This window comes from Ursus americanus, chromosome 9 (genome assembly GCF_024610735.1).
Source record: "Ursus americanus isolate L20-20 chromosome 9, mUrsAme1.1.p, whole genome shotgun sequence".
Taxonomy (NCBI): domain Eukaryota; kingdom Metazoa; phylum Chordata; class Mammalia; order Carnivora; family Ursidae; genus Ursus; species Ursus americanus.
The window spans coordinates 32,171,783-32,195,677 of NC_142135.1; the positions used below are offsets into that span (position 1 = coordinate 32,171,783).

The following is a 23,895-nucleotide window of genomic DNA, read 5'->3' on the forward strand; positions in this document are numbered from 1 at the left end:
TTTCCTTCATAGGCTATTGACATCCCTCTGCTTTCTTGTCTTCCTAAAATTTACCCAAACTTCTGGTCAGCTGTGGTCCCTCCTTCCTTCTCAGAGCAGCTGTGGGTCTTGCCCATCTCTCAGACATCTTGGTGTGAACTGAGAAGAAAGAGACAGAAATGTACATTGTGTCCCCAACTCTAAATGGAAGCCCGAGGTTCTCCTTTGTTCCAACCTTGATGTTTTCTTTTAGTACTTGCGATAAGAAAACAAAACACAGGTTACAGGAAAAAGAATAAAAATGTCATGTGCAAGCCATTGAAATCAGGGTTGCTTTTGACAGTTTGAAAGGAATTTAAATTTCATGCTTATTTCTGGTCTTAGTTCATCTAAATTGAGTAACTAGAACTAGGTTGGTTCTCATCTTTCGTGTGAGAAGCCACTTTTGCAAAAATGAGGTAAGGGAACCAGAAGGCCGTCCTTAGAATGCTATCGTTTTTTTCTTCCAGAAGCAGAATCTGACTCCCTTGCTCCATAACCCACGTGTAAAGTTGGACAAACCGGCTGTATTTGTGTCATATATAGAAGTTCCCATCTGCCCAGCCCCAGAACGCATTCACTCACCAGTCATGTCTTTGTCCAAACAGTATATGTGTCGACATGTGTCATTGGCTTCAGTGATACTTTTTATTTTGGTTTGAGTAACTTAGGTTATACATGCTCCTTTTCTCCACATACTGGCATCTGGAATTATTAATGGCCTTTCAAAAAATGTATCGTTTACCTCTCCCTCCCTTTCCACTAGAACTCGCATGCATGTGGAGTCACTGTGTTTCTGATGCTTTATTTCGAATGGTGGCGGCTTCTCTCAGAGCTTACTTGGTGCTGTACTTGATGTATATCTGTTATGATTTGTTTTCCAACTAAGGCTGAAATTTTTAATGCCTTTTTTTTTTAGTTTATAGTTTAACTTGTCTTAATAAAGTTCAACTCTATTTTATATCCATATTCCCGTCCTTAGGGTGTAAATAAGATTCTCATCTGAACTTATTCATAAAAATGTTTTCTTTATACTTTTCACACACCAAAAAACCCCAAATTATTGGACACCAAATATATGCTGGGCAGTGCGCTCTAGGCATTGGATTTGCAAAAGTGATTAAGTTAATTTTGATCCTCAAGTAACGTAGAGTGAACGGAGCTGCATTGTGGATGGGTTTCTTTCATTTGTTTGTTGGACGTGGTTTGGTTTTGGTTTTACTTTTTGTAGAAAGCTTTACTTTCCAGGCTTGTTGCTGTAAAGCACAAGCTTCTGTTAACAGAGAGATTTTAGAGGTCTTATTTTCCACTTTATTTAAACTCTGCCTGCCCCCCCCCAACACCGCCATGTTCATCTTGTGTTTTAAAAGATGGGCAGAAAGGTCCACACAGGGGCCACTCTCTCTGTGTGTGGTTGACCACTGCTTGTGAGAACTAAACAAGGATACATCAAATCTTGTTATCACAAGCATGATTAACGGACGCTTAGTAACTGGTGCTGTTCCTAAGGAGTACAGGCGGCTGAGTCAAGGTGGTTCTCCATCTCAGGCTTTCTTTTTCTGTATGTGAACATCTGAACACTCCCTTGTCCTTTAAATTTAGAACAAGATGATTTACCTTATGTCCAATTGCAAAGCAGTTGAAGACTGGCCATTTTAAAACATTTTCTTAAAACGAATTGCGAAACCATAAGGACAGGAACGTTTCTGGAACATCCTAGCTGCTGTAACAGAGTACCACCGACTGGGCAGTTTAAACAACAGAGATGGATTTTCTCATAGTATTGGAGACTAGAAGACCGAAGTGTTGGCAGAGTTGGCTCCTTTATAAAAAATATTTTATTTATTTATTTATTTATTTGAGAGATAGAGATAGACATAGCGAGAGAACTCACAAGTGGGGAGGAGAGAGAGAAGCAGGCTCCCTGCTGAGTAGGGAGCCCCATGCGGGACTCGATCCTAGGACCCCAGGATCATGACCTGAGCCAAAGGTAGACGCTTAACTGACTGAGCCACCCAGGCACCCCGAGTTGGTTCTTTTTGAGGGCAGTGAAGGAAGGATGTAGTCTAGATCTCTCTCCTTGGTTTGTGGATGACTGTCTTCTCCCTGTGTCTTCACATTGTCTTCCCTCTGTATGTGTCTGTGCCCAGATTTCCTCTTCTTAGAAGGACTGCACTCATGGTGGATTAGAGCTTACCCTAATGACCTCATTTTAACTTAATTACCTTTATAAAGGACACTCCAAATACAGTCACATTCGAAGATACTGGGGTTAGGACTTTAACATTCGAATTTTGGCAAGGGGCACAATTCAGCCCATAACATGAAGTGAACCCGGAGTCCCAAGATGCTAGGTACTTTTGTATGCATTAATTTATTTGATCCTCATGAAATTGCCACTCTAGAGAGAAATTGTGACCCCACTTCATGGATGAGAAAAACTGAGGCTAAGAGCGATGACTCATCTTGCACGAGTCACTAACTAAAAAGTAGCACAATCAAGATTTGAACCTGAAACTGTGTGATCTCTATTTTGCTGCTTCTCTGGATGTTCCTTCTCAGTCATTTCCTTTCTTTGTAAATGTAATGTTTTTGAACCAAAACAGAGCCCAGGAAGGTTCTACTCTGTCCATCTAGCTAGGAAAAATTATTTTTATAGATGTGGTTGGCTTTCTGTGGGTAGCCAATGCTTCCACTCCTGGGTACTCATGCCAGCCTCACTGCATTTTTCAACCTTGTATAACAGATCTTGGGACGTGATTAAGTGCTGCTCGCAAATCTAGACCAAGTGTGAACACCTGCTCTATCACTTTCATCTAATAAATGGGTTGTCTGGTCAGAGGGGAGTTTGGATTGGTTTGATATGTTTCTTTATTTGGAAATCTTTAGAATCTCCCAGAGGGAAAAACTCCTTTAAGTGGGAGATAGCATCTTAAGTGCAGAGTCTTTTTTGGCTTCAGGCCAAACCCTGGAGAGAGAAGGAGATAACCTGTCTGCGTAGACAGGGCACAGTGCAAACCTTGCTGGGACAGTGGGAGGAGGTGAATGACGAAGACGTTCTATCTCCCGAGAGTTGTTGCAACCATCTGGCCTCAAACGTAATCAGGAGAGTAGCAGACAGGACAGATAGAGCGCTTTTCATTACCAGCCTGCTAAGCATAGTAAATGCAACCAGTAAGTGAAATTGGAAAATTGCTCAGCCACATCCCCAAATGGCTTGTGGTTGACTTGAACATTTAAGAATACATATTCTTTACCAAGAAATGGAGAATGACACTTAACCTAGTAAGGTAATGCGTATGTATGATGTGGTATCAAAATACTAGGGTTCGACTCTGGTGTATCACTTACTACCTGTGTGACTTGGGCAAGTTAGTTCGTCTCATTGAACATCAGTTTCGTTATCTGTCAAACCAGCAGGAGGGTTGCCGTGAAGGTCAAATGAAATACATGACCTTCAAGCTGTAATTGCAATCCATAGAGTGCTACACATGTGTTAAGATATTTTTGTTACTACCTTATTTTTGGCCCAGATCTAATAAAACCCACAATTATGCTGAATTATCCAGTTTGATTCTCCAATTTATGGATTACCCAGGCGCGTTGTTCTCCTTCCCCTTTTTCCTTCTTGAATACTATCTACTTTCTGAAAATGTCTTAGAACCACTGTGAAATAGGGGGAAGAGTAGTTAGGAATTTTTACTTTTTATTTAAAAATTTTAAAGTATATTTGTAAATGCTTAATGAGGAGACCATTGAAAATGGCCCCATTAATGAAGAGCTTGTTGTATATACCCAAACCGTGGCCTGTCACATTTTAAAGGTGCTAAAGCCTTCCAAGGAGGTTACATGTCTTCTGGTTTCAAAACGGTCCTGGCAGACTCCTGGTAGATGCTGATGCTTTTAATTTTTCCTGAGAGCTATTAAAATTGTAGAACTTTGGAACTGAATTCCCATCTCACCTTGATGGGCCAAATGATTGAATAGAGCATGTGATAAGAATCTTTCCTGTATGATGAAGCACCATGGAAAATCCTGAGTTGGCAGCTTGTAAAGTGATTATAGATCAAGTCTCTGAGTTTTTCATTGTCTGAGCATCTGTAAGTTCTCCTGGAATAAGAAGGTCTGTCCAAACCCGCATATCAGATATGGGGTCCCTCCTGTTATCTCTCCAGCAAATAGTACATTACCTCTTAGTTCACATTTAAAAAGGGTTGCTTCCTGTCCTACACACCAGAATGAGATACTAATGGTATTTCCTCTTTTCTGGGAGTAAAGCAGTAAGAAACAGAAGGGGGATGGCATTCGGCATGTGTGTGTGTGTGTGTGTGCGTGTGTGTGTGTGTGTGTGTGTAAGAGAGGATGAAAGTGAGGGATCGTAGCAGTGGCTTTGTTCTTGGGGGGGGGAACTTTTATTGGCCATGATCCTTGGTTACTTAAGAAGCAAGGTTTCTTAGGCTTCAGTAAGCCTTGTTTCGTGGTTTGCAAGAGGAAAGTGGCTAGTTTGGGGAAGAAATGATGTGTGAGAGGGTGCTAGGTTCCAGTTGAATATGACTTAGGCAGCTGGTGGCCATCCACTGTCAGTATCCTCTGACAAAATGAGTTCATTTCAGTTCTCTATCAGGTTTTCACTGAAACCCACCGTCTGACTAGCCAGAGTGAACCGGTGCCGTATGCCAGCGTCCCTTCCTCTGTGTTCACCTCTGCGACTGCTTGCGGATGATCAGCTCGATGCTGGTGCATCTGTTATCCCAACAAATGCTAATCAGAGCTAGGGTTCTGATTTTAAATTCAAATTCACTATGCACTATTAGCTTTTCTAACATTGTGTGCTCTTGATGGCCTCATTTGCATGATTTTTAAAATATGCATTTCTGGCTACAATTTTATTATCTGAGTGTTCTTTTATTTACATAAGTTTTTGGAGGAGTTTTGGGGTTTTTTTTTCCGTTAAGGGTATGAAGAGATTCTCAAATCGACTGTAACAGAGCTATACCGTGGTTGAACTCCGTATGACCATGTGATAATTGTCATCAGGGTAGTGTTGCATAGAAGTTAGGACCGCTGGAGTCAAAAATGCCTGGATTCAGATCCTACCTCCTCAACTCCATCTATGTTATGTCGAGTACATGTAATGCACCTTTATAGAAGTTATTTAACCCCATCAACTTGATTTTCGTCTTTCAATGGAGATAATAAGAGCATTTGCCCAGTAGCGTTTTTGAGATAATGGCACACGTATCAGCCAAGATTTGCTAGATTATGCTGCAGTAACAGATGAATCTGAAATATGAATGGTTTCCAACTACAGAGATTTATTTCTCATTCATACTCATGTCCATCATGGGTTGGCCCTGACTCTGTTCCATATTCTCTTCACCCTGAGACACAACTGAACAACCAGCCTGTGACAGTCTAAGGTCAGAAGGAATACTCACTGGGGCTTTAACAGCTTCTGCTTGGAACCGGCACTTGTTACTTCCATTCGTATTTCATTGGCCGGAGTAAGCCATGTGGTCAAGCCCAGTATCAGTGCGTGGGTATGATCGTCACAACGAGCACTGCACCTGGGCCGGAACACAGTAAATGCTCACTGAGCGGTAGTTGTCATTTTTAAATCCTGCCCACAAAAGGTAACTTTGAGTCTGGGACTCCTATCATCTTTTGCTAGCACAGAGAAGACTACTATTTGTGTGTTTGTCAGATGGCTCTCTTGAGACCAAATTAAGAGGCTGAATGCTTCCTTTGAAATTTCCAGGGAAAGTGGTCTATGGAGAACCCATAGCGGCAAGTCTCGGCACAGACGGCACTCACTACTGGCACAAAGACTGGCACCATGCAGCCCACCACGTTATGGGGCCACCCCTGCGACCGGACCCTTCAACGCCTCACTTCCTCATGAATCTATTGGCTAAGTAATAATTCAGCAGATGATTGTGAAGGGTTTTGCCAAAATAAGGTATTATATGAGTCTTGGGTTTAGGCGTAGGACACCTTGTCTTACTGTCTGACCTTCCATTGACCTCCAGTGTTCTGTTCTACTTGACATGATAAGCTGTGGGGAGTCCCTCACCTGAGACCAAAAAGCAATGGCTTCATTATGATACGGTGTAAAAATCTCTCCCAGACACAGAGAAATCAGATAATTTTTACTAAAATTTTGCTCTCTTCTAATTTTTTCCTCATCTTTTCTATCACTTATTGCCTAGAACCTGGTCTCTTCATTATGCTTCATTTTTAATCATTCACATATTCTGGAATATTTTTCTATGCTGATATAAGCCAAGAAGCTAATGTGCCTGTATACAATAGACGGGTTGTGATCTAGGGCAGAGCCATTGTAGGGGTGATAGGCAAAATCCTGCCCTCAGAGAGGTTATCCCCATGAACGGCCATCCAAACTATTTTCAGAGATGCTACTTCCTGGGAAGTTATGATTACTTTTCTTGAGAAATACGCCATTCGTGGACATCCCAACCCGCCCCCCCATTCAGATGCTAGACCCAAGTTAGTCTAGAGTGAAAAGGAGTTTTTCACAGCAAAATTTTAAGAGTTCATTTACCTTTTTTCTTTTGGCCTTCTTCCTGCTTCACATGTCTACATCTCCGAGATTATTCACAATTCAAAGCACAGCTGTCGCTGGTGACATGAACAGCCTCAGCCAATGTCACATATCTTCTCCTCACAACGTTGCCATTTGGCCAGGGGCTGCCTCTGTTCATGTGGGTCACTGAGGTTCATCTTTGTGTAGTGCTCTACTCACAAAGAATTTTCACTTACATTATTGCCAGTGATCCTAAAATAATTATCATCAAGTACATATCATCATCAATTTCTAGATAAGACTGAGCATTGGACAAACTCATAATCATAGAACCAGCAAATGATGGAGTCTAGAACTAGTTTTTCTGACCTGAGCATGGTCCTGCATCACACTTTTTATAAGAGTATTATTTTTCAAAAGTGCTTCCTAAAATAGAGATGGGTATGGCTTAAATATGCAATTGAAAAAGCTACTCATTCTCCGTTGCAGTTTTCTGACTTTCAGTTGAGGAGGGCATCAGAAGAACAGGAAAGTTCTGGTTGTTTCCTCCTGACATTCTTTTTTCTACTCATCACACACTCTCGTGTGTTTTTCTTTTCCAGTGGTGATTTAACCACAACAGGAACTGACCACTGCACTTTCAACACCTGCCAGAAAGCTCTGGGGAAGGATGATTTCACTAAGATTCCCAATGGGGTAAACGGTGTTGAGGACCGGATGTCCGTAATATGGGAAAAAGGCGTGGTGAGTTTCACTGGATCCAGCTTGCTTTGCATAACTCTTTAGCCAGGATCTGGCTCATTTCAGGACCAGAGGGCCAAAAATCTTCATAGAAAATCATTTTGGGGGTGCCTGGGTAGCACAGTCGTTAAGCGCCTGCCTTCGGCTCAGGGCGTGATTCCGGTGTTATGGGATCAGGCCCCACATCAGGCTCCTCCACTGGAAGGCTGCTTCTTCCTCTCCTACTCCCCCTGCTTGTGTTCCCTACCTGGCTGGCTGTCTCTCTGTCAAATAAATAAATAAAATCTTTAAAAAAAAAAAAAAAGAAAAGAAAAGAAAATCTTTTTGATTGTTTTTATTAGAGTGGAGACTGGGAATGCAACACCATGACCACCGCCACCCCACCCCCCCATGATAATAAGAAGAAATCATTTTCATCTCTTTGTAATTGAGTTTAGAAGATGCATTACATCGTTATGCAGACATTAGGGGGTAAATTTAGATTGGGTACCAAGAGAATTCCTCTCTAAGTCTATGAATCTACTTGATTTCTTGTTTTTGAATCCCAGGTCCTCATGTATCACTGGAATGTAAATACTTGGAATGATTGAAAATACTTGAAGGATTTTTATTATGTTCATATATCCTTTTCAAGAAATTTTTGTAGATGTCCCTTTTTGAGGAACTTTGAATGTTGTATTTTTGAAACTGCTGTATAAAGTCACATAAATAATAATCCAAAGCCTAGAAAAAGAGATTTTTTTAAATGTCCATGATTTCAAAATTTCTCCCTGAACATGGAGAAGAATCGAGTGGCCAAATGTTCATATGTCCACCTGTCTGTCCATCCACTTGACATGTGTAGTTGTACAGATCAGTGGGGAGACTTGCCTGGGACTTGCCTGGGGCCACCATTTTCATACCATTCTCACCCATTTCTCAGAAACCGTCCCTTGTATGGCACACTACTTATCTCACACCTCAGAATCCCCTCCACATACCATTCCTTCTAATTATGTACCAGTTCTTGTCAATTGGATTTCTAATATGTCTCCTTATTTTCATCTTCATGTTTACTACTCTAGTTTGAGATGCGTCTCTTGTTTGGACCATTGCAGTAGTCTCACAGCTTGGGCCCCTGCTGCCAGGTTCTCACTTGCCTATGCTATACAGCCTATGCTGTAATCTAGTACCAGTGCTGCCTTCCAAAAACAAAGGACTCTTCATGCTACTTTCTTCTTTATTTTTTTTTTAAAGATTATTTATTTATTTATTTGACAGAGATAGAGACAGCCAGTGAGAGAGGGAACACAAGCAGGGGGAGTGGGAGAGGAAGAAGCAGGCTCATAGAGGAGGAGCCTGACGTGGGGCTCGAACCCGGAAAGCCAGGATCACGCCCTGAGCCGAAGGCAGACGCTTTAACCGCTGTGCCACCCAGGCGCCCCTACTTTCTTCTTTAAAACCCTTTAATGTTCTCCATTACTTACAGGATGATATTTGAACAATCAGTTTACATGTAAGGATCTTCAAAACATCTCCATAGCCCTATCTATCTTCTGCTAATCATCCTCTCAGCCCTTTGTACCTCTACCCTAACTCTAATCATCCCAGATGACTCTTCTCTCTCTCTTTGCTTAGATTTTCTTGCTAAAAGTTCAACCTTTTTATCTGAACTTGTGCTATTATAATGAGTATTACAGCAAACTTTCAAACTATATCAAGTGTATAAATGACTTTAAAATAATTGAATATTTCTTAATACTGTACAGAAACTATGTTATTTTATGAAACATTAAGATGATTAACTCATGGGAATATTACTCACAGGATGTGGTTCTTAATCATTTTGTGAGACATGGACACATTGATAATTAAATAAACCTTAAGAATGTTCCTACCCATATAAATGCACATAGGGATCAACTCTCAACATTTAAAAAAACAAATCATATGGTTTTAGAGAGACCACATTTACCCAAAGTTTGTCCATATTAAAATCTCTTGTAATAGACTGTCCATTATTACTGGTACATGTACATTTCAGTAGCTCAAAACTTCATCCCTTGAGTTGATTTTTCCTCTTTCTAAATGTCTTGTCATCTGATTTAAAGGTCTATCTCATTTTTTTTTTAAAGATTTTATTTATTCACTCGACAGAGATAGAGACAGCCAGCGAGAGAGGGAACACAAGCAGGGGGAGTGGGAGAGGAAGAAGCAGGCTCATAGCGGAGGAGCCTGACGTGGGGCTCGATCCCGTAACGCTGGGATCACGCCCTGAGCCGAAGGCAGACACTTAACCGCTGTGCCACCCAGGCGCCCCTAAAGGTCTATCTCATTTTAACTCTCTGATATTTTACCTGTTGTCTACATGATCATCTCATAAATCTTAGGTCTACAGTAAAGAAGCCAGATCATAAAAGTAGTAGGTCGTGGTAGTAAACTCTAAACAAAACTCGAAAATGCTATTGCCAACATTTAGCTGTTGTCTGTGGGATTCTGAGAAGGATGGGGAAAATTCATGCAGGGTGGGGGTTAAACTTAGGCTTGTGAAAAGTTATCTTCAGGCTTGTGTTACCCCATCATCCCCATGAATATCATTACGATAGTTTAAGACTTGCCAGCATCCACAGAGGTGCTTGGCTCCACAGTGTAAGAAATTAGGTGCAGTTTTGTTTGGTTCTAAGAGATACAAGTCTTGCACTTTTATTGATAGAAGATGTTTAAGTACATGGTCATTAAACCAAATGCATTTTCTTTCTTGAATTGTTGTACAGCATTGTGGTAAGATGGACGAAAACCGGTTTGTGGCAGTTACCAGCACAAATGCAGCTAAGGTCTTTAATCTCTATCCAAGAAAAGGAAGAATAGCTGTAGGATCAGATGCAGACATTGTGATTTGGGACCCAAAAGCCACCAGGTAAGCCTGAGTTCTTGTATTACTTAGCTTCTCCATGGAGAAAAAGCACTCGCAAAGAAATTATTTATTGGCCTCAATCAGACACTTCTTATTAGGTTATTTATTTAGCCTTTATTTTGAACCTGTGCACAAGATAAGAGGTTTTTTTTTTTAAAAAAAAAGATTTTATTTATTTATTTGAGACACAGAGAGAGAGAAAGAGAGAGAGAGAGAGAGAGAGAACAGGTGAGGGTGAGGGGCAGAAGAAGAGGGAAAAGTAGACTCCCTGCTGAGCAGGGAGCCTGGCACAGCTCCATGATCCCAGGACTGTGAGATGGTGACCTCAGCCACAGGCAGACTCTATTTTTTTTTTTTTTAAGATTTTATTTATTTATTTGACAGAGAGAGAGAGACAGCCAGTGAGAGAGGGAACACAAGCAGGGGGAGTGGGAGAGGAAAAAGCAGGCTTCCAGCGGAGGAGCCTGATGTGGGGCTTGATCCCAGAACGCCGGGATCACGCCCTGAGCCGAAGGCAGACGCTTAATGACTGAGCCACCCAGGTACCCCGAGATAAGAGTTTTGATGTACAAATTTGTACAATGTATTTCCTTGGCTTAGAGGATGCAAAAGTTGTGTTGCTTGCCATTCCCTGGAGATGCATTTGTATATAAAACCAATATGAATTTACCGCTTCAGGGGTAAGCTTGGCAGACACTGGAGTTGATGTGGAGGAAAGGTATAGAGTAGTGAAGAAAATAGGAGGCTTAGTTTGAAAGGGGCTGAATTGAAAACTCAAAATAATTATAGCCTTTTTAAAGCTTTCAAATAGAAAAATTCCAGCACAAAGGATGTCACTTTTAGTTAGCCAAATTTTCCAGTTGAGTTCATCTTGAGCTTATCATTCCCAGTAGACTCCAGCTTTTGTTTCCGATTTCCATAATTCTATGTTAATATTGCAGAGTTGGCAATTTCCACCAACTCAGGAAAGCGTTGAATAGAGGCTGAAGCTCTGGTAATTTCTCCTTGTAGGACATTAGCACAGACAACACCTGCATCCCAGTTTGTGTTTTCCATAACCTTTGTATTTGTACTGGAGAAAATCCCACATACTTTAGTGTTGTCTGTGCATGTGTGTGTGTGTGTGTGTGCTCACGCACACATGCATACATGTGTAAATAGGGATACATAAGACCTTCCACCTCCACTGAATAGGCATTTATTCAAGGTCTACTAGGTTTATGATTGTACTAAACAAAAGTCTATGGTTTCTTGGAGGTGCTATTGTCACAAAGGCCAGCTTCAATTGAAATGCTCCGGGCTATGCCTGGGGAACAGAAGACAGAGAAACACTAGGGCTACCACTGCTATGAGCTTAAAAATAAGCCCCAGATACTCGCATAAAAAATGCTTGTCATTTGTAGTTTAACACTCTCTGGGCATTCATCGTCCCAACTCAGGCAGCAGTTCACGTCGTGGGCAGTCCGCAGTCATTGCAAGTGTTAGTGAACGTACCAGGCTGTTGCTGGCTTTCGGTCATGCAGTGCAGTACACGGTGATATGAACATCTTATTGACATAAATGTCCTAAGATACCAACAAGGCACAACTCAGGGTCTTTGTTATGATGATAACAAGGAACTACTGCTTATTTAAAGACTAAATATCTGCATGTCAAATCATCTAGGCACCTTTCCCTGCAGAAGAAATAAAGACAAATAAAACTAAATTTGGGGCAGCTTCTCTACTAGACTAGAAAAATTGTCCTTGGGAAGACAAAGGGGAAAAAAATTGCTTGGATTTGGATTTGTCTGTAGATGAATTGAACATGCTGTGTTTAGAGAGTTCATGATATTTTAAATATCATTCTACTCACGCAATTGTACACCCGGCAGGGGCCCGCCCAGCATCATTTCTGCTGTGATTCAAACAGTTTAGGCTGCCCCAAGTACTGGGACAGATAAATCTCTTGAAATGATCTGTGGCTTAAGTAGATGATGATTCTTAATCAGAAAACCTCAAAAATTTCAAAAGGGAGAAAACGATCACGCAGAAGAAATATTTGTGAAAAAGGGCGTTTTTGAAGCATTGCATCTGGGGGAGTCCTAATAATAATAATTAGCAACCATTTGCATTTGCACAGTTCTCAGGGGTTTTATAAAATGCTTTGGTATCTGAAACATGACTTACAAGGTAAGACAAATAGGACTCCCCCTTACGGCAATGGGAAAACCATAGCACAATGGCGGCTGTGAACAGTGCCTTTGACTTTGCACACTTTTATGTTGTTCATGAGATTTGATACCTTGCTATCTCCTGACACCGAAGCAGAGCACTTTATACTGTACGTGTTTGTTCGTGGTCTGTGTTTTCTTCCGATCAAGTGGGCCGGTCACAAAAAGATTTTTTGAATCTGATTCTGTTCTCTATTATTCCTTTTCAACGTGAGGGAGAAATGAAAATAGTCAATGGAGTGATCCAGCCTCGTTCCTAATAGCGTGAAGAGCCGTGGAAGGCTGTTCCTGTGGTTCCTCTTTTTCACCCTACACCTGGCATGTGGCAGGATCCACCTTAAGAGTCTCCTTGGCTGTTTTCATTGTGAGGGTGACACCAGCTCAGGGGTAAAGCATTGTCTTCCTTAGACAACTGGACAAAGAGAAATGACCTGAACCTACGGGCGTGAATAATTCACTTACTTTATTCCCACATATATTGTTGCTTGGGGGATATTTATAGGCTGTGATTATGGCTCTTTGAGTCATGTTTTCAGGCGATATAAATTTAGAGCGCTTTCGCACAAGTTTGAGTTGCTGATTTCTGTACCTTTGCCTTGCCCTCCCCTTCCTAGTTAGTTGTTGCGGAGGAGCACGTAAGGATCCAGAAGCTTACTTCTTGTTTTTTCAGATCTATTACCTGCTTCATGTCCCTCATTTCTCATCCAAGAAGAACTAACTTAAGGTCAAACTAAAAAGTTTCTGTGCTTTTAAGTTTCTTTTTATCTCTCTCTCTTATCAATTCTCTAGTACTTCTTAGATGATACTTGTCCTTCACTTTATAGCAGTCATGATAGCAGAAAATTAAATATTTACATTTTCATATAGGTGTCTTTGGGAATAAAGGTACGCAATGACATTCAATTACTAGCACTATGTCTTCTTTACCTACATCTGCTTATGGCGTCCGCCTAGGCGAAAACAGCACAGCCTGGGTGCCTGCTGTGTGGATTTGGGTCCCAGCTCCATCCGTGCCGAGCAGGGAACCCAGGCAGGTCAGTTACGGTCTCTGAGCAGCCCTTCTTTCATATGTAAAGTGAGATTATTAAAAATTGTTACGCCTACCTCATCGGGTTTTTGTTAGGATCACATGGAACAATGTGTGTGAAAATGTGTCATAAACTAAGAAAGTGTTCCCCAGAGACAAAATATGTATTGTCCTCCTTCCTTCCTATTTGCCTAGACATGCTGGTGTCATTCTGTGCTGTCCATCTTCATTTTTATGTGTTCTCAGCTGTTTGCCTCAGGTGTCCAGGGAGACCTATGAACCAGAGGCTTCTATTTCTCTGACACTCGGATTCTTTTAAAAAACTGGAGACTTCCTTGTTTTTCTTTTCTTTTTTACTGTCCTTTTGGACAATGGAGAAATATGATCTTTCCTTGGCAGGATATATTGAAAGGATCCAGCCCCCTTTGGATTTCTTTGAACTTCTTCGCATCTTGCTTCTTCAAACCTTTAATTTAAGAATTTTCTCTAAGCCACCCTCAGAATGTTTTGCACTCTGATGATTCATCCTTTTCAGTGTGAAAATCGCAGAGTGTGGGAAACAGGAGAGAAGGGGCAGTTGGAGAGGAGGCTTCATGGGATAATGGATCTGGAAGACTATTTGAACAAGAAGAAAGTGCGTTTATCATGCTTCCTATCAAACAAGAGAATTTGGGGGAAATGTCTGCAGATTCCTTATCTGGGCCGATCACAGCTCCAGCTTTCTCTATTCTTGGCTGCTTGTCATGAGAAAGTAGTTCATCTGGGCTGGCTGTTCCTGACCAGAATTTATGCTGATGACCTCAACAAGGACCTTTCTGAGGCACGACAATATTTTTAACCTTCTCTAACTGCCTGTCCACCATCCGGAGCTTCCCCCCATCTTCGCTGCTGCCCCATTGTCTCTGTGGGAGTCTGCCTCTTCCCACCTTGCAGACTGAGCTCTGCCGACCGCAGCGCATCCCCTTCCCAGAGTGGACCGCGGGGTCTTTACTCACTGCCTCCTCCCTCATTAACATTCTTGAAGTCAAATCCAATTTTTAAAATTCATCTTTTATTTCAGAATACTGTTGGATTTACAGAAAAATTGCAAAGATAGTACAGAAAGTTTCCATACAAACCACATTCAGTTTCCATTATTTTTCCTATGGTACATCTGTTATAATTAATAAATCAATATTTATTTATTTATTTATTTATTTATTTATTTATTTATAAAGATTTTATTCATTTATTTATTTGACAGAGAGAGAGAGACAGCCAGCGAGAGAGGGAACACAAGCAGGGAGAGTGGGAGAGGAAGAAGCAGGCTCCCAGCAGAGTAGGGAGCCCGATGCGGGGCTCGATCCCAGAACCCTTAAGTAGATGCTTAATGACTGAGCCACCCAGGCGCCCCAATAAACCAATATTTGTATGTAACTATTAACTAGAGTCCATGCTTTAATGAGATTTCCTTACGGTATTTTATTTTATTTTATTTATTGTAGAGAAAGGGGGAGAGATCGTGAGCACCACAGGGGAAGGAGCAGAGGGGAAGGGAGAGGGAGGGGCAGAGAATCTCAAGCAGACTCCGCACTCAGCAGGGAGGCAGCCCCAGGGGCTGGATCTCACGACCCTGAGATCATGACCGGAGCTGAAACCGCGAGTTGGTGGCTTAACCGACTAAGCCACCCAGGTGCCCCAAGTTTCCTTAGTTTCTACCTAATATTCTTTTTCCTGATCAGGATCCCATCCAGGACACCACACGACATTCAGTCATCATGTTTCTCTAGCCTCCAGTAGTCTGTGAGTTTCTCTGACTTTGTTTTTGATGACATTGAAAGTTTTGAGGAGTCCTGGGCAGGCATGTTGTGGAAAGTCTCTCTGTTATGACTGTTCTGATGTCTTCCTCATTACTAGCCTGGGGTTGTGGGTTTGGGGAGGAAGACCGTAGCGGTAATGCCATCGTCACCCCATCCTTCCAAGTATACAGCCTATCAACATGACTTATCGCTGCTGACGCTGGTCTGGATCAGCTGGCTGACACAGAGCTTCTTGCTTTCTGCACTGTCCAGTTCACTCACTTCCCCCTTGCCAGACTGTACTCTTTAGAAGGAAGTCACTGTGTCCAGCCCACACTTAGGGAGCGGGGACTTATGCTCTAGTTCTATGTTTTAATTGAGTCTACATCTTCAGGGCCTGGCCCAGTTCAGCACAGAGCAGAAGCACAACACATGTTGAGCCGATGAGCAAGAAGGACCCAGCCTTCCACAGTGCAGGTAGGAGTCACATGACTAAGAAACGGCAGCAGGTGCATTAAATACTTAAAATTTCTAAGAGAGGAGATCTTAAATGTTCTCACCACAAAAAAGAAATGGTGATTCTGTGACATGAAGGTAGTGTGAGCTAATGCTTTCTGGCAATGATTTTGCACCATATCAGTCTATCAAATCACATGAATGAGGCTGGTGAAAAATAAAGAAATGGCATGAAGGAAAACTGGGAATATTACATCAGCAGCAATGACAGTGAAAGGAAAAGTAAAGGAGAGTAGCATTCCCTCCCCTTATGCTTTTAACTTATTGCAAGTTGTCAGTAAATGATTGTTGCAAGAATGAATCAAGATGAATGTCAGTTGAAAGGATTTTCCCAGGAGAGGAGGAAGAACTGCTCCACTGGTCTTTTTTCTTTGTGTCTTCTTCATTTTTGAGGTTGGGGAGGAACTAGCTTGTTAAGCAGCTCTTACAGAGGAGAACATGAAGTAACTAGAGTCACTCAGCACGGGAGCACCGCCGTGGGCCCGACCTGAGGGTCACACTGTGTGAGAGCCAGGCCCCGCCTTTAGGAAGCTGACGGTGACAGGAGAGGAGAGGAGAGGAGATACAACGTCAAATACCCTCCATCTTAGAAGGAATGTGTTGAGAATATCACATGAGAGGCGGAGAAGCCACTGAAGTTCAAAGATCATTCTCACCTTAGCACCGTCATTGGTGTAGGACCACATTGGAGAGGACAGTAAATGGGGCTTCTGTCCCTGGATGTCAAGACTAAACATGAAAGCAAGAAAAACCAAGGGTCTGGGAGGAAGGAGCTAAGGCCGGGATTATGTGAGAGAACAGGTTCAGGCTGGAGGGAAGCAGGAAGGTGAGGAAGTGATGGGCTGCCTCTCTCCAGTTTTAATTTTGTTTATTACAGACAGAGGCAATTTTCAACAGAGCTCATCTAGTGGAAAAGCATCATTTAATCAAATGAATACAATGAATGTATCTACGGGGTTTTTTTTCCTTGAATGATACTGCCTTTTCTTTTTTCCTACCTGGTTTTGATATTAGGTGATGCCTGGTGATGTGAGGGCTCGCTGTCTCACCACACCATGAGAGGTGGGCCACCACATTCCTTTGAAATTTCCCGAAAGGTTTTAGCAAAAACAATTGCCCAGCTGACTCGTTAGTATCTGAAATGAGAGCAGCATGCATTTCACCCCAAAGCCTGAAGGGGGCACCCACAGCCCACACTGAGACCCAACCGGGCCATTTGAGGTGCTGGTTATGCAAGAACGAGCCAGCCTCTGGAGAATGGATGTGTTTGCTAATGATTTTTGGCTTCATGGTACATAGATGTTTCCCCCTTTTTCTAAATTCTCATTATTTATTAATGGCATGTACAAGTAAGTCTGCTTGCAGCACAGTCTGCAACCTTCAAAAATGGGCTGCATTATAGTTATCGGGGGCGACCAGAGCCAAGAAAAAGCAATGCAGCCATGCCTTTTTTTTTTTTTTTTTAAACCTGTGAAAAGCCGGATGATTCCAGGATGAGAAATCTGACATGTGGGATGAATGGTGAGAGAGAATTGGGAGTGGGAGTCTGTAGAGAAGGTTTGGACGTTCTAATGAAAGATTACCTACGATGCTACCAGCCTGTAAAAAGTTCCTGCAAAAATCAACCGCAGTAGCTCTTCCGGGTCATTGCACAATGGAAACAACCCACATCTGGTGCATATGGAGCGTTCATCTTTTTCAGAAGTAAAAAGAGTCTTGATGGCTCCTTGAGCAGGTGTCTATTGGTTGTGACAGAGATATGTGTCCTAACGCTGCACTACTTGGGTCAAAGATTCAAATTCAAGGACACATTCCTTATCTAAATGTTTGGCTCGTTTCTGTAAAATATTTAGGTACTTAGAGCCAAGGGGAAGAGATCAGGAGTAGGATTTTCATGTGGTGTCAAGAGAGAATCTTGTGGCCTCATGTGGTCAAGACGGAGACCCGTCAAATTGGGCAACTTGTTAAAAATCTTATTGGAGAGGATGGCATGTAAGTTACTTGCAAGCTCATAGCCGCAGCAGTAACTCACGTTCTGGCAATCGAAGACTCTCCTATGAGCTTCAGTTCTTCGGTATTCATTAAATAGCACTTAGTTACCATGGCAACTGTCCCTTTTCAGTATTTATGAGCTACAGGATATCTCACAGAATCTCAAGCACACAAACACAGAGCTAACACATTGTGTGCACTGGAACATTTAATGAAGACTTCTAGCTAGACTGTATTCTGCAAAGCAGGCATATTTTGCTCACAGCTATTTTCATTTATGATTTTTTAACTCGATTATAGCAGGCTTTGACCTTGAATATACCATTCTTAAAGGCATTATGCCGTCTCTCCTGCTTAATTTCCTTCCCTTTCTCACCGAAGGTAGAGATAAGTGAATTTTACTTTGTATTCAGTGAAGAATAATGACTTGCCGCCTATGAAAGTGCCTCTCTGGATTCTGGAGGGGGCCTTGCGTGTGCAAGAAAGCAGGGGAAGAGCGCCTGTTTCACCCTTGGGTAGTGGGGGTTGTGGAGCGTGGGGACAAAGAAGAGATAAGGGAGAAAGTGCCCTTCGCGAATAGTGATGGCTTCTTATCGTAGCTCTATTATCAGGGAGTCTTCACTGAAGCTGCTGGCATTTTCTGTTGAAGTTGCTCACTGGGTATCGTTTGACTAATTGGTACATTATAATCTTCCTCCTCCTCAACAGAAGCACGTGCACACGCACATCCTAGCACACACTCACACCCGTGCCCAGAAACGCAGCAACTGCAGTTCTGCTTCCAGAGTCGGTCAGCCTGAAGACTCTGCTTGTAATGCCTGTTTCTGAGCGTGTTTCTAACGCCTCCCCCAGTTCCCCAACCCACACCGTAGCAGTGCATATGCGCGGGAGGCGGGGCCTCGTACCAGGTGCATGAGTGGAAATGACAATTTATGCTGTGGCTGCTCACTGTGTTGTCTCGTGTCTGTTCCTGGAGCCCACGTGGTGTGAGGTTAAGGTTATCCTGGCTGTGCTTTGCACAACTATGGGGGCACCCTTTGCGTGGTGGTGACCATAGATGTAGACGGTAATTATGACCAGATGATAGTAACGTATCTTGAGGAATAAGTGTCTTTTGCTAACCCACACAAAATCCCGCCCATCTTCCTGGTTCCCGGGGCAGGAGCAGAACCACAGTGTAAAGCGAAACGCTTTGGGGGTTAATTCCTTTTACTAACTAGATGTGACCTTGGGAATGTTACTTAATTTTTCTGAATTTTGGTTTCTTTATTTGTAAAATAGGGATGATGATAATGATGGTATTTATTTCATAGCATGGTCATGGAATTTAAGAGAGTATAATGGAAAAAATTAACAAAATAACTAAAATGCTTGATCCAGAATTAATGTTCAGCAATGCTTGGCATACAGTAGGTGCTCAGTTAGTAGTAGTAGGTGGTCAGTGGCAGTAGGTAGCCAATTTTTTGGCTAAGTGGGAGCTATTATTCACTATCGCTGTGATTCAAAAGTCCTTGTGGTAATAACTTAATTCAGACATGACCAAAAGATACTAGAATTCTATTTCATATAGAAGTTCCATCTCTTGTGTGTCTTGAACACATCCAGTTTTCACCAAGAATGACTAAAATTGAGAAGCTTGGATGGATCCTTTTGGCTGAGATAGCTTGATTAAAGGAGGACTCTTAAGTGCCCCCAGAGCTGACTCCTTTGAAAAATTGTTTGCTGTGAAACTGTTCCAGCCAACCACCTAGGATTTATTTTCTGGCCTTCAGAAGACATTTGCTTTAAAAAAAAAAAAAAAAAGTTTTTGACTATGCATGCATAAAGCTGGTTTTGCTGATTACATATGGGTAAAATTTTAACCAGTATTTATTCCATCTTGTTTATTTAAGCATGTTCTTATGCAACTGAACCTTTGAAGTGAGCTAGAAAATGATTTCCAGGGACTTGACTACTAATAATGGCATTTTTTTTTGTTAATTATAAAAGAAAAGCAGCTTAGGAACAGATCACAGTAACCCATTCTATCATTGATCATTTGCCTTAGCCAGAGTAAGCACAGTTTATTTTAAGCATTGGGGTAAAAAAGGAGAGGTGGTTGTGTAAAAAGCATAGGCTTTTCTAACCAAGCACCTACTACATTTTTCTTTCTACCCAACATATATTATCTATTTTTCTGTCTTCGACATTTGCCAGTCTTATTTACAGCGGCGTCCCTAGGTTTCAGAACAGTACTGGTACATCACATGTAGGAGCTCAATAGTTATTTGTTGAGTGAATAAACCAGATACTAATAGTCTTGGGCCAATGAACCAATGTGCAATTTAAAATCTTTTATTGGGCGTTGTTTATCCGTTCCTTGAATTGGTTTAAGATCGGTTTTACATTACTTCCTTTTGAGTTGAAGAAAATAATAATAATGATTCTTGGCACTTCTACCTTCTCCTTCCCCAAAGCCATGGTTGGCAAAGATGCATTCCAGACTCAGTGGCCAGTAACATTGCCAGAACGGGCCAGAAAGGGGGCTTAAGCTAGGTTGGATCCTTTAGTGGGTCAAACAATCCTGATTTTTGCCCAGATTCACTATTAATTCTGGCCACTTAATCTTGAAAACACGGGAACCTTGGTTATAGTGGAAACAAGAAAACAAAGTGAAAATGGATCAAAAGAAATTTAATATCCATACCTGGAAAGAATTCCAGGATCCTTATATTCTTAAACACAGCAGAGAGCCATGGCTTTTTACAAAGTCCTTTGGGGGAAAGCATCAGGAAAACTACGCCCTTCCCATCAGAAGATGATTACAGTGGAAGTCTGTTCAGAGGCAGTGAGTGATGTGGGGAAGGGCAGTCTTTTCTAATGGCCTGAAAAATACTCCAAAAAACTTAATTGAAGCCGATCTACCTTTTCTTTTTAAGAGCATAGGTTCTCAAAGTATGGTCCCTGGGCCAGCAACGTCAACATAATTAGGGAATTTATTAGAAATGCAAATTCTCAGGCACTACCCCAGAGCTGCTGCCTCAGAAACTCTGTGGGGGGAGCCCAGTGATCTGTGTTTCAGCAAGGACTCCAGGGGATTCTGATGCATATCCAAGTTTGAGAACCACTGGTTCCCATAGAATTAGAGAAGACGTTGGTATTCATGAAGTCCAGTTAACTCCCAAAACAGAGTTCTCTACGGCCCTGCTTGATTACTACTAGTTTTAAGGAAGTTACTACCTAACCAAACCGTTCAGTCCTCTCTGGGATGGCTGTAATTGTGAGGATGTTCTTCCTTTGGTTGCGTTAAAAATTACCTCTTTCTAGTTCCTAAAATGTTTACCTCTGGAGCTATGCAGAATATAGCTATGCTCTCATAAGATAGTACATTCATTCATTCATTCATTCATTCATTCATTCAGATATTTGAAGAAAGTCATTGGCCCCCAGTAAGCCATCCCATCACCAAATAAGTGTTCTCTGATCCCTCAGGAGATCCTTAGGTCCATGATTAGGAGAATCCCAATGTCCTGACCACACTCTGTTCACCCTTCTCTTGACACACACTTGTCCGTGTCCTAAAAAGATTCAAGTCCGAGAACTGGACATGATTCTGCCTGGAATACCACCAGAGCAGGAACACGAGAGGCTGATTAGTTTTATACTAAACGTAGAACTTTGCATTTCCTTTATTACATTTTTTAGGATGCACCTTATGAAATTGCCATTTGCAGGTTAAAAACAGTGAAATGTAAGCAATTGCATAAGTTCCAATATCTTAACACATTTGTTCAGTCAATAATTTAAAAACTGGTATTGGGTCTTCCTCTCTGATGTTTATGTTAAAATGGCTAGGATTATACTCAATGACTGCTTTTCTATATTACCCTTTTAAGTCCACTTGAGCAGAGAGTAATTTATAATGTCTGACATTATAAATTATTATAACACTCAATGTTATAAAAATTTTTAGAAGATGCAATATTTAATATAAATAGAAAGCACAAAAAATAATGCCCTTGTATATTCACCCCCAACAACTACCTTGGATCCTGGATTTGATGTTTATTACGCCCATGTGTTTCTTTCTATTTGTGCTATACGGAGATGCAGTCCCAGACCATTACATATATGTATATATATGTATAATTTTGTGTGTTTTTAGCTTTATATGAAGTGTCTTGTACTACATACATTATTATGTGACTTTCTCGGTATTATCTTTCTGGGACTTATCCATGTTGAAATGTGTAGGTTGTTTCATTTTCACTGCTGTATAGTATTCTGTTTTGTGAATATAGCATAACTGATTATGTATTGTTTGCTTGGGACATTCAGGACATTTCCAGTCTCTCACTATTTCAGAGGCTCTGTACATCCTTGTATACATGGGTGAGACTTTCCCTAGCACATTCATCTAGCACCTGATTTCTTTGACGTCAAATGCTGTCAAATTTTGCCAGGAGAAGCATATAAAATCGCTTGGTTTTTGAGACTAAATGCAGAACTTTCCATTTGTCCCTATTACGTTTTATCTTATCCCACCTTCATTTATTCAGTTATTAAAAACCAGCTATTGGGCCCCTGCCAAGATCCAGAGGCCACAGGAGGTAGATGAAGATAAAGTGAATAAGGCATAATCTCACTTTTTACCCAGGGTGGCAAGGGCAGGGCCAGCCGAGAGGCAGTAGTTTCCTTTTGGCTGTCAGTCATTGGTTCTCGAGTTGTGAGTCTTACATTTCAGGTATTAGCTCTCCCTGCTGGAGAGATCTCCTCACTCTTATGCTATATAAAGGGAGATGAAGGAATATACATATGTGTGTGTGTGTGTGTGTGTGTGTGTGTGTGTGTGTGTGTGTATTCATGCAGAGCGATAAGCTGGGAGTGCTGAGGGAGCTGCCCATCTGCCTGGGGATCCAAGGTCAGAGCTCCCTCACCGTTCTGCAGGGCTGCAGATTGCATGCTCTGTCCTTGATGACAAGTGTGTACTTGGCCGGCGTGCGGCCTGGGTCCTTGCAGATCTGCCAAGGCTCCTGGACGTCACTTCCCAGCACGTTTGGCTGGCGGTGGGATTCCTTGGACACGAGAGGACTGTTGACTTGTTCGTTTCAAAGATGTCACGTGCCAGTGAATGCCTACTCCGCGCCCTCCCGGGAGAGTGGCCTTTGCAAACCAGAGCGAGCTCGGGAAGGAGAGTCAGGGAACATTAGGTTTATTCTGCAGCTGCAGTTGGAGTCATATTAAACCTCTTGCCTAATTTCCTTTGTCTAACTTGATTTCTTTTTCGCTGGGAGGCAAATGGATCAATATTGTTTTTTATGCCGAGATTATGTTGCCTGAAGGAAATTTCCCATCAGTTCAGTGTGCCTGCCTTCAGTCCTGTAATTGGGGCTGCGTGCTGTCTGGGCAATGAGGGGCCTCCCCAGGCAGGCATGCGAAGCTGGCCATCTGTGCGGAGCCTGCCGACAGCACTCTTCTGGAAGGGGTCAAGCAGGCTGCCCCTCCCAGGGCAGAGCTTGGCATTTGTGCTGGGGCCCTTTCGCACAGGCTTCTCTAACCACATTCTCATACAGAGAGCTTTATTTTTTTTTATGTTCTGCAAAGCCCTTTTCTCCCTACCTTTTCTCTGTATCTTTTTCTATATTTGGAGTGGTCTCTCCCTCTCCAAAATTTCTTCAAGGTAGTTTCTTTACATTTCTGTTCTATTTTCTTCCCGTTGTCCTTCTCCCCACCCCCTCCCAACTGTGGTCCTGCCCTTTTCTATCACCAGCGGAGGAAATGTTCCTACTTTGCTCTCCGTTTCATTCTCCTATGAGGCATTTAAGGAAAGCTAAGATTCTGGAGGCAGAAGAATGAGAAGGCAGTTTATCCACACGAAAAAAATTGGAGCATTTATCTGTGTGGAAGGGTTGCTGAATGCCTCATGTGGTAGGGGGGAGAGAGACAGTAGTAACCAGTTGTCTATAAACATGTATTTATTGCATGCTTACTCTGTGTGTAAGAAATGGCGTTGCTGAGTGCTGTGGGGGACAGAAATAAACGCGTAACACCTGCCACCAAAGAGGCTGAATTCTGGTTGGACAGACAAGATATACATGTGGGAAAGGACAAATAACTCTTGGAAGAGGAAAATAAGAACAACTCAACACAAGCAGTTCAAGAAGTGGGAAGGGTCTCATGTGCTTTACTGCCCAA

The 23,895-nt window shown here is 42.0% G+C and overlaps 1 protein-coding gene across 3 annotated transcripts in view; it reads left to right on the top strand.

Moving 5' to 3' along the window:
* Positions 1 to 23,895, top strand: part of DPYS (dihydropyrimidinase) — a 78,244-nt gene that overhangs the window by 26,392 nt on the left and 27,957 nt on the right. For all 3 annotated transcript variants that reach the window (XM_045805816.2, XM_045805818.2, XM_045805817.2), the window contains exons 5-7: positions 5,777 to 5,933; positions 7,165 to 7,306; positions 10,057 to 10,199. In XM_045805816.2, coding sequence (XP_045661772.2) covers positions 5,777 to 5,933; positions 7,165 to 7,306; positions 10,057 to 10,199 — 442 coding nt within the window. The remainder of the gene's footprint in view (positions 1 to 5,776; positions 5,934 to 7,164; positions 7,307 to 10,056; positions 10,200 to 23,895) is intronic.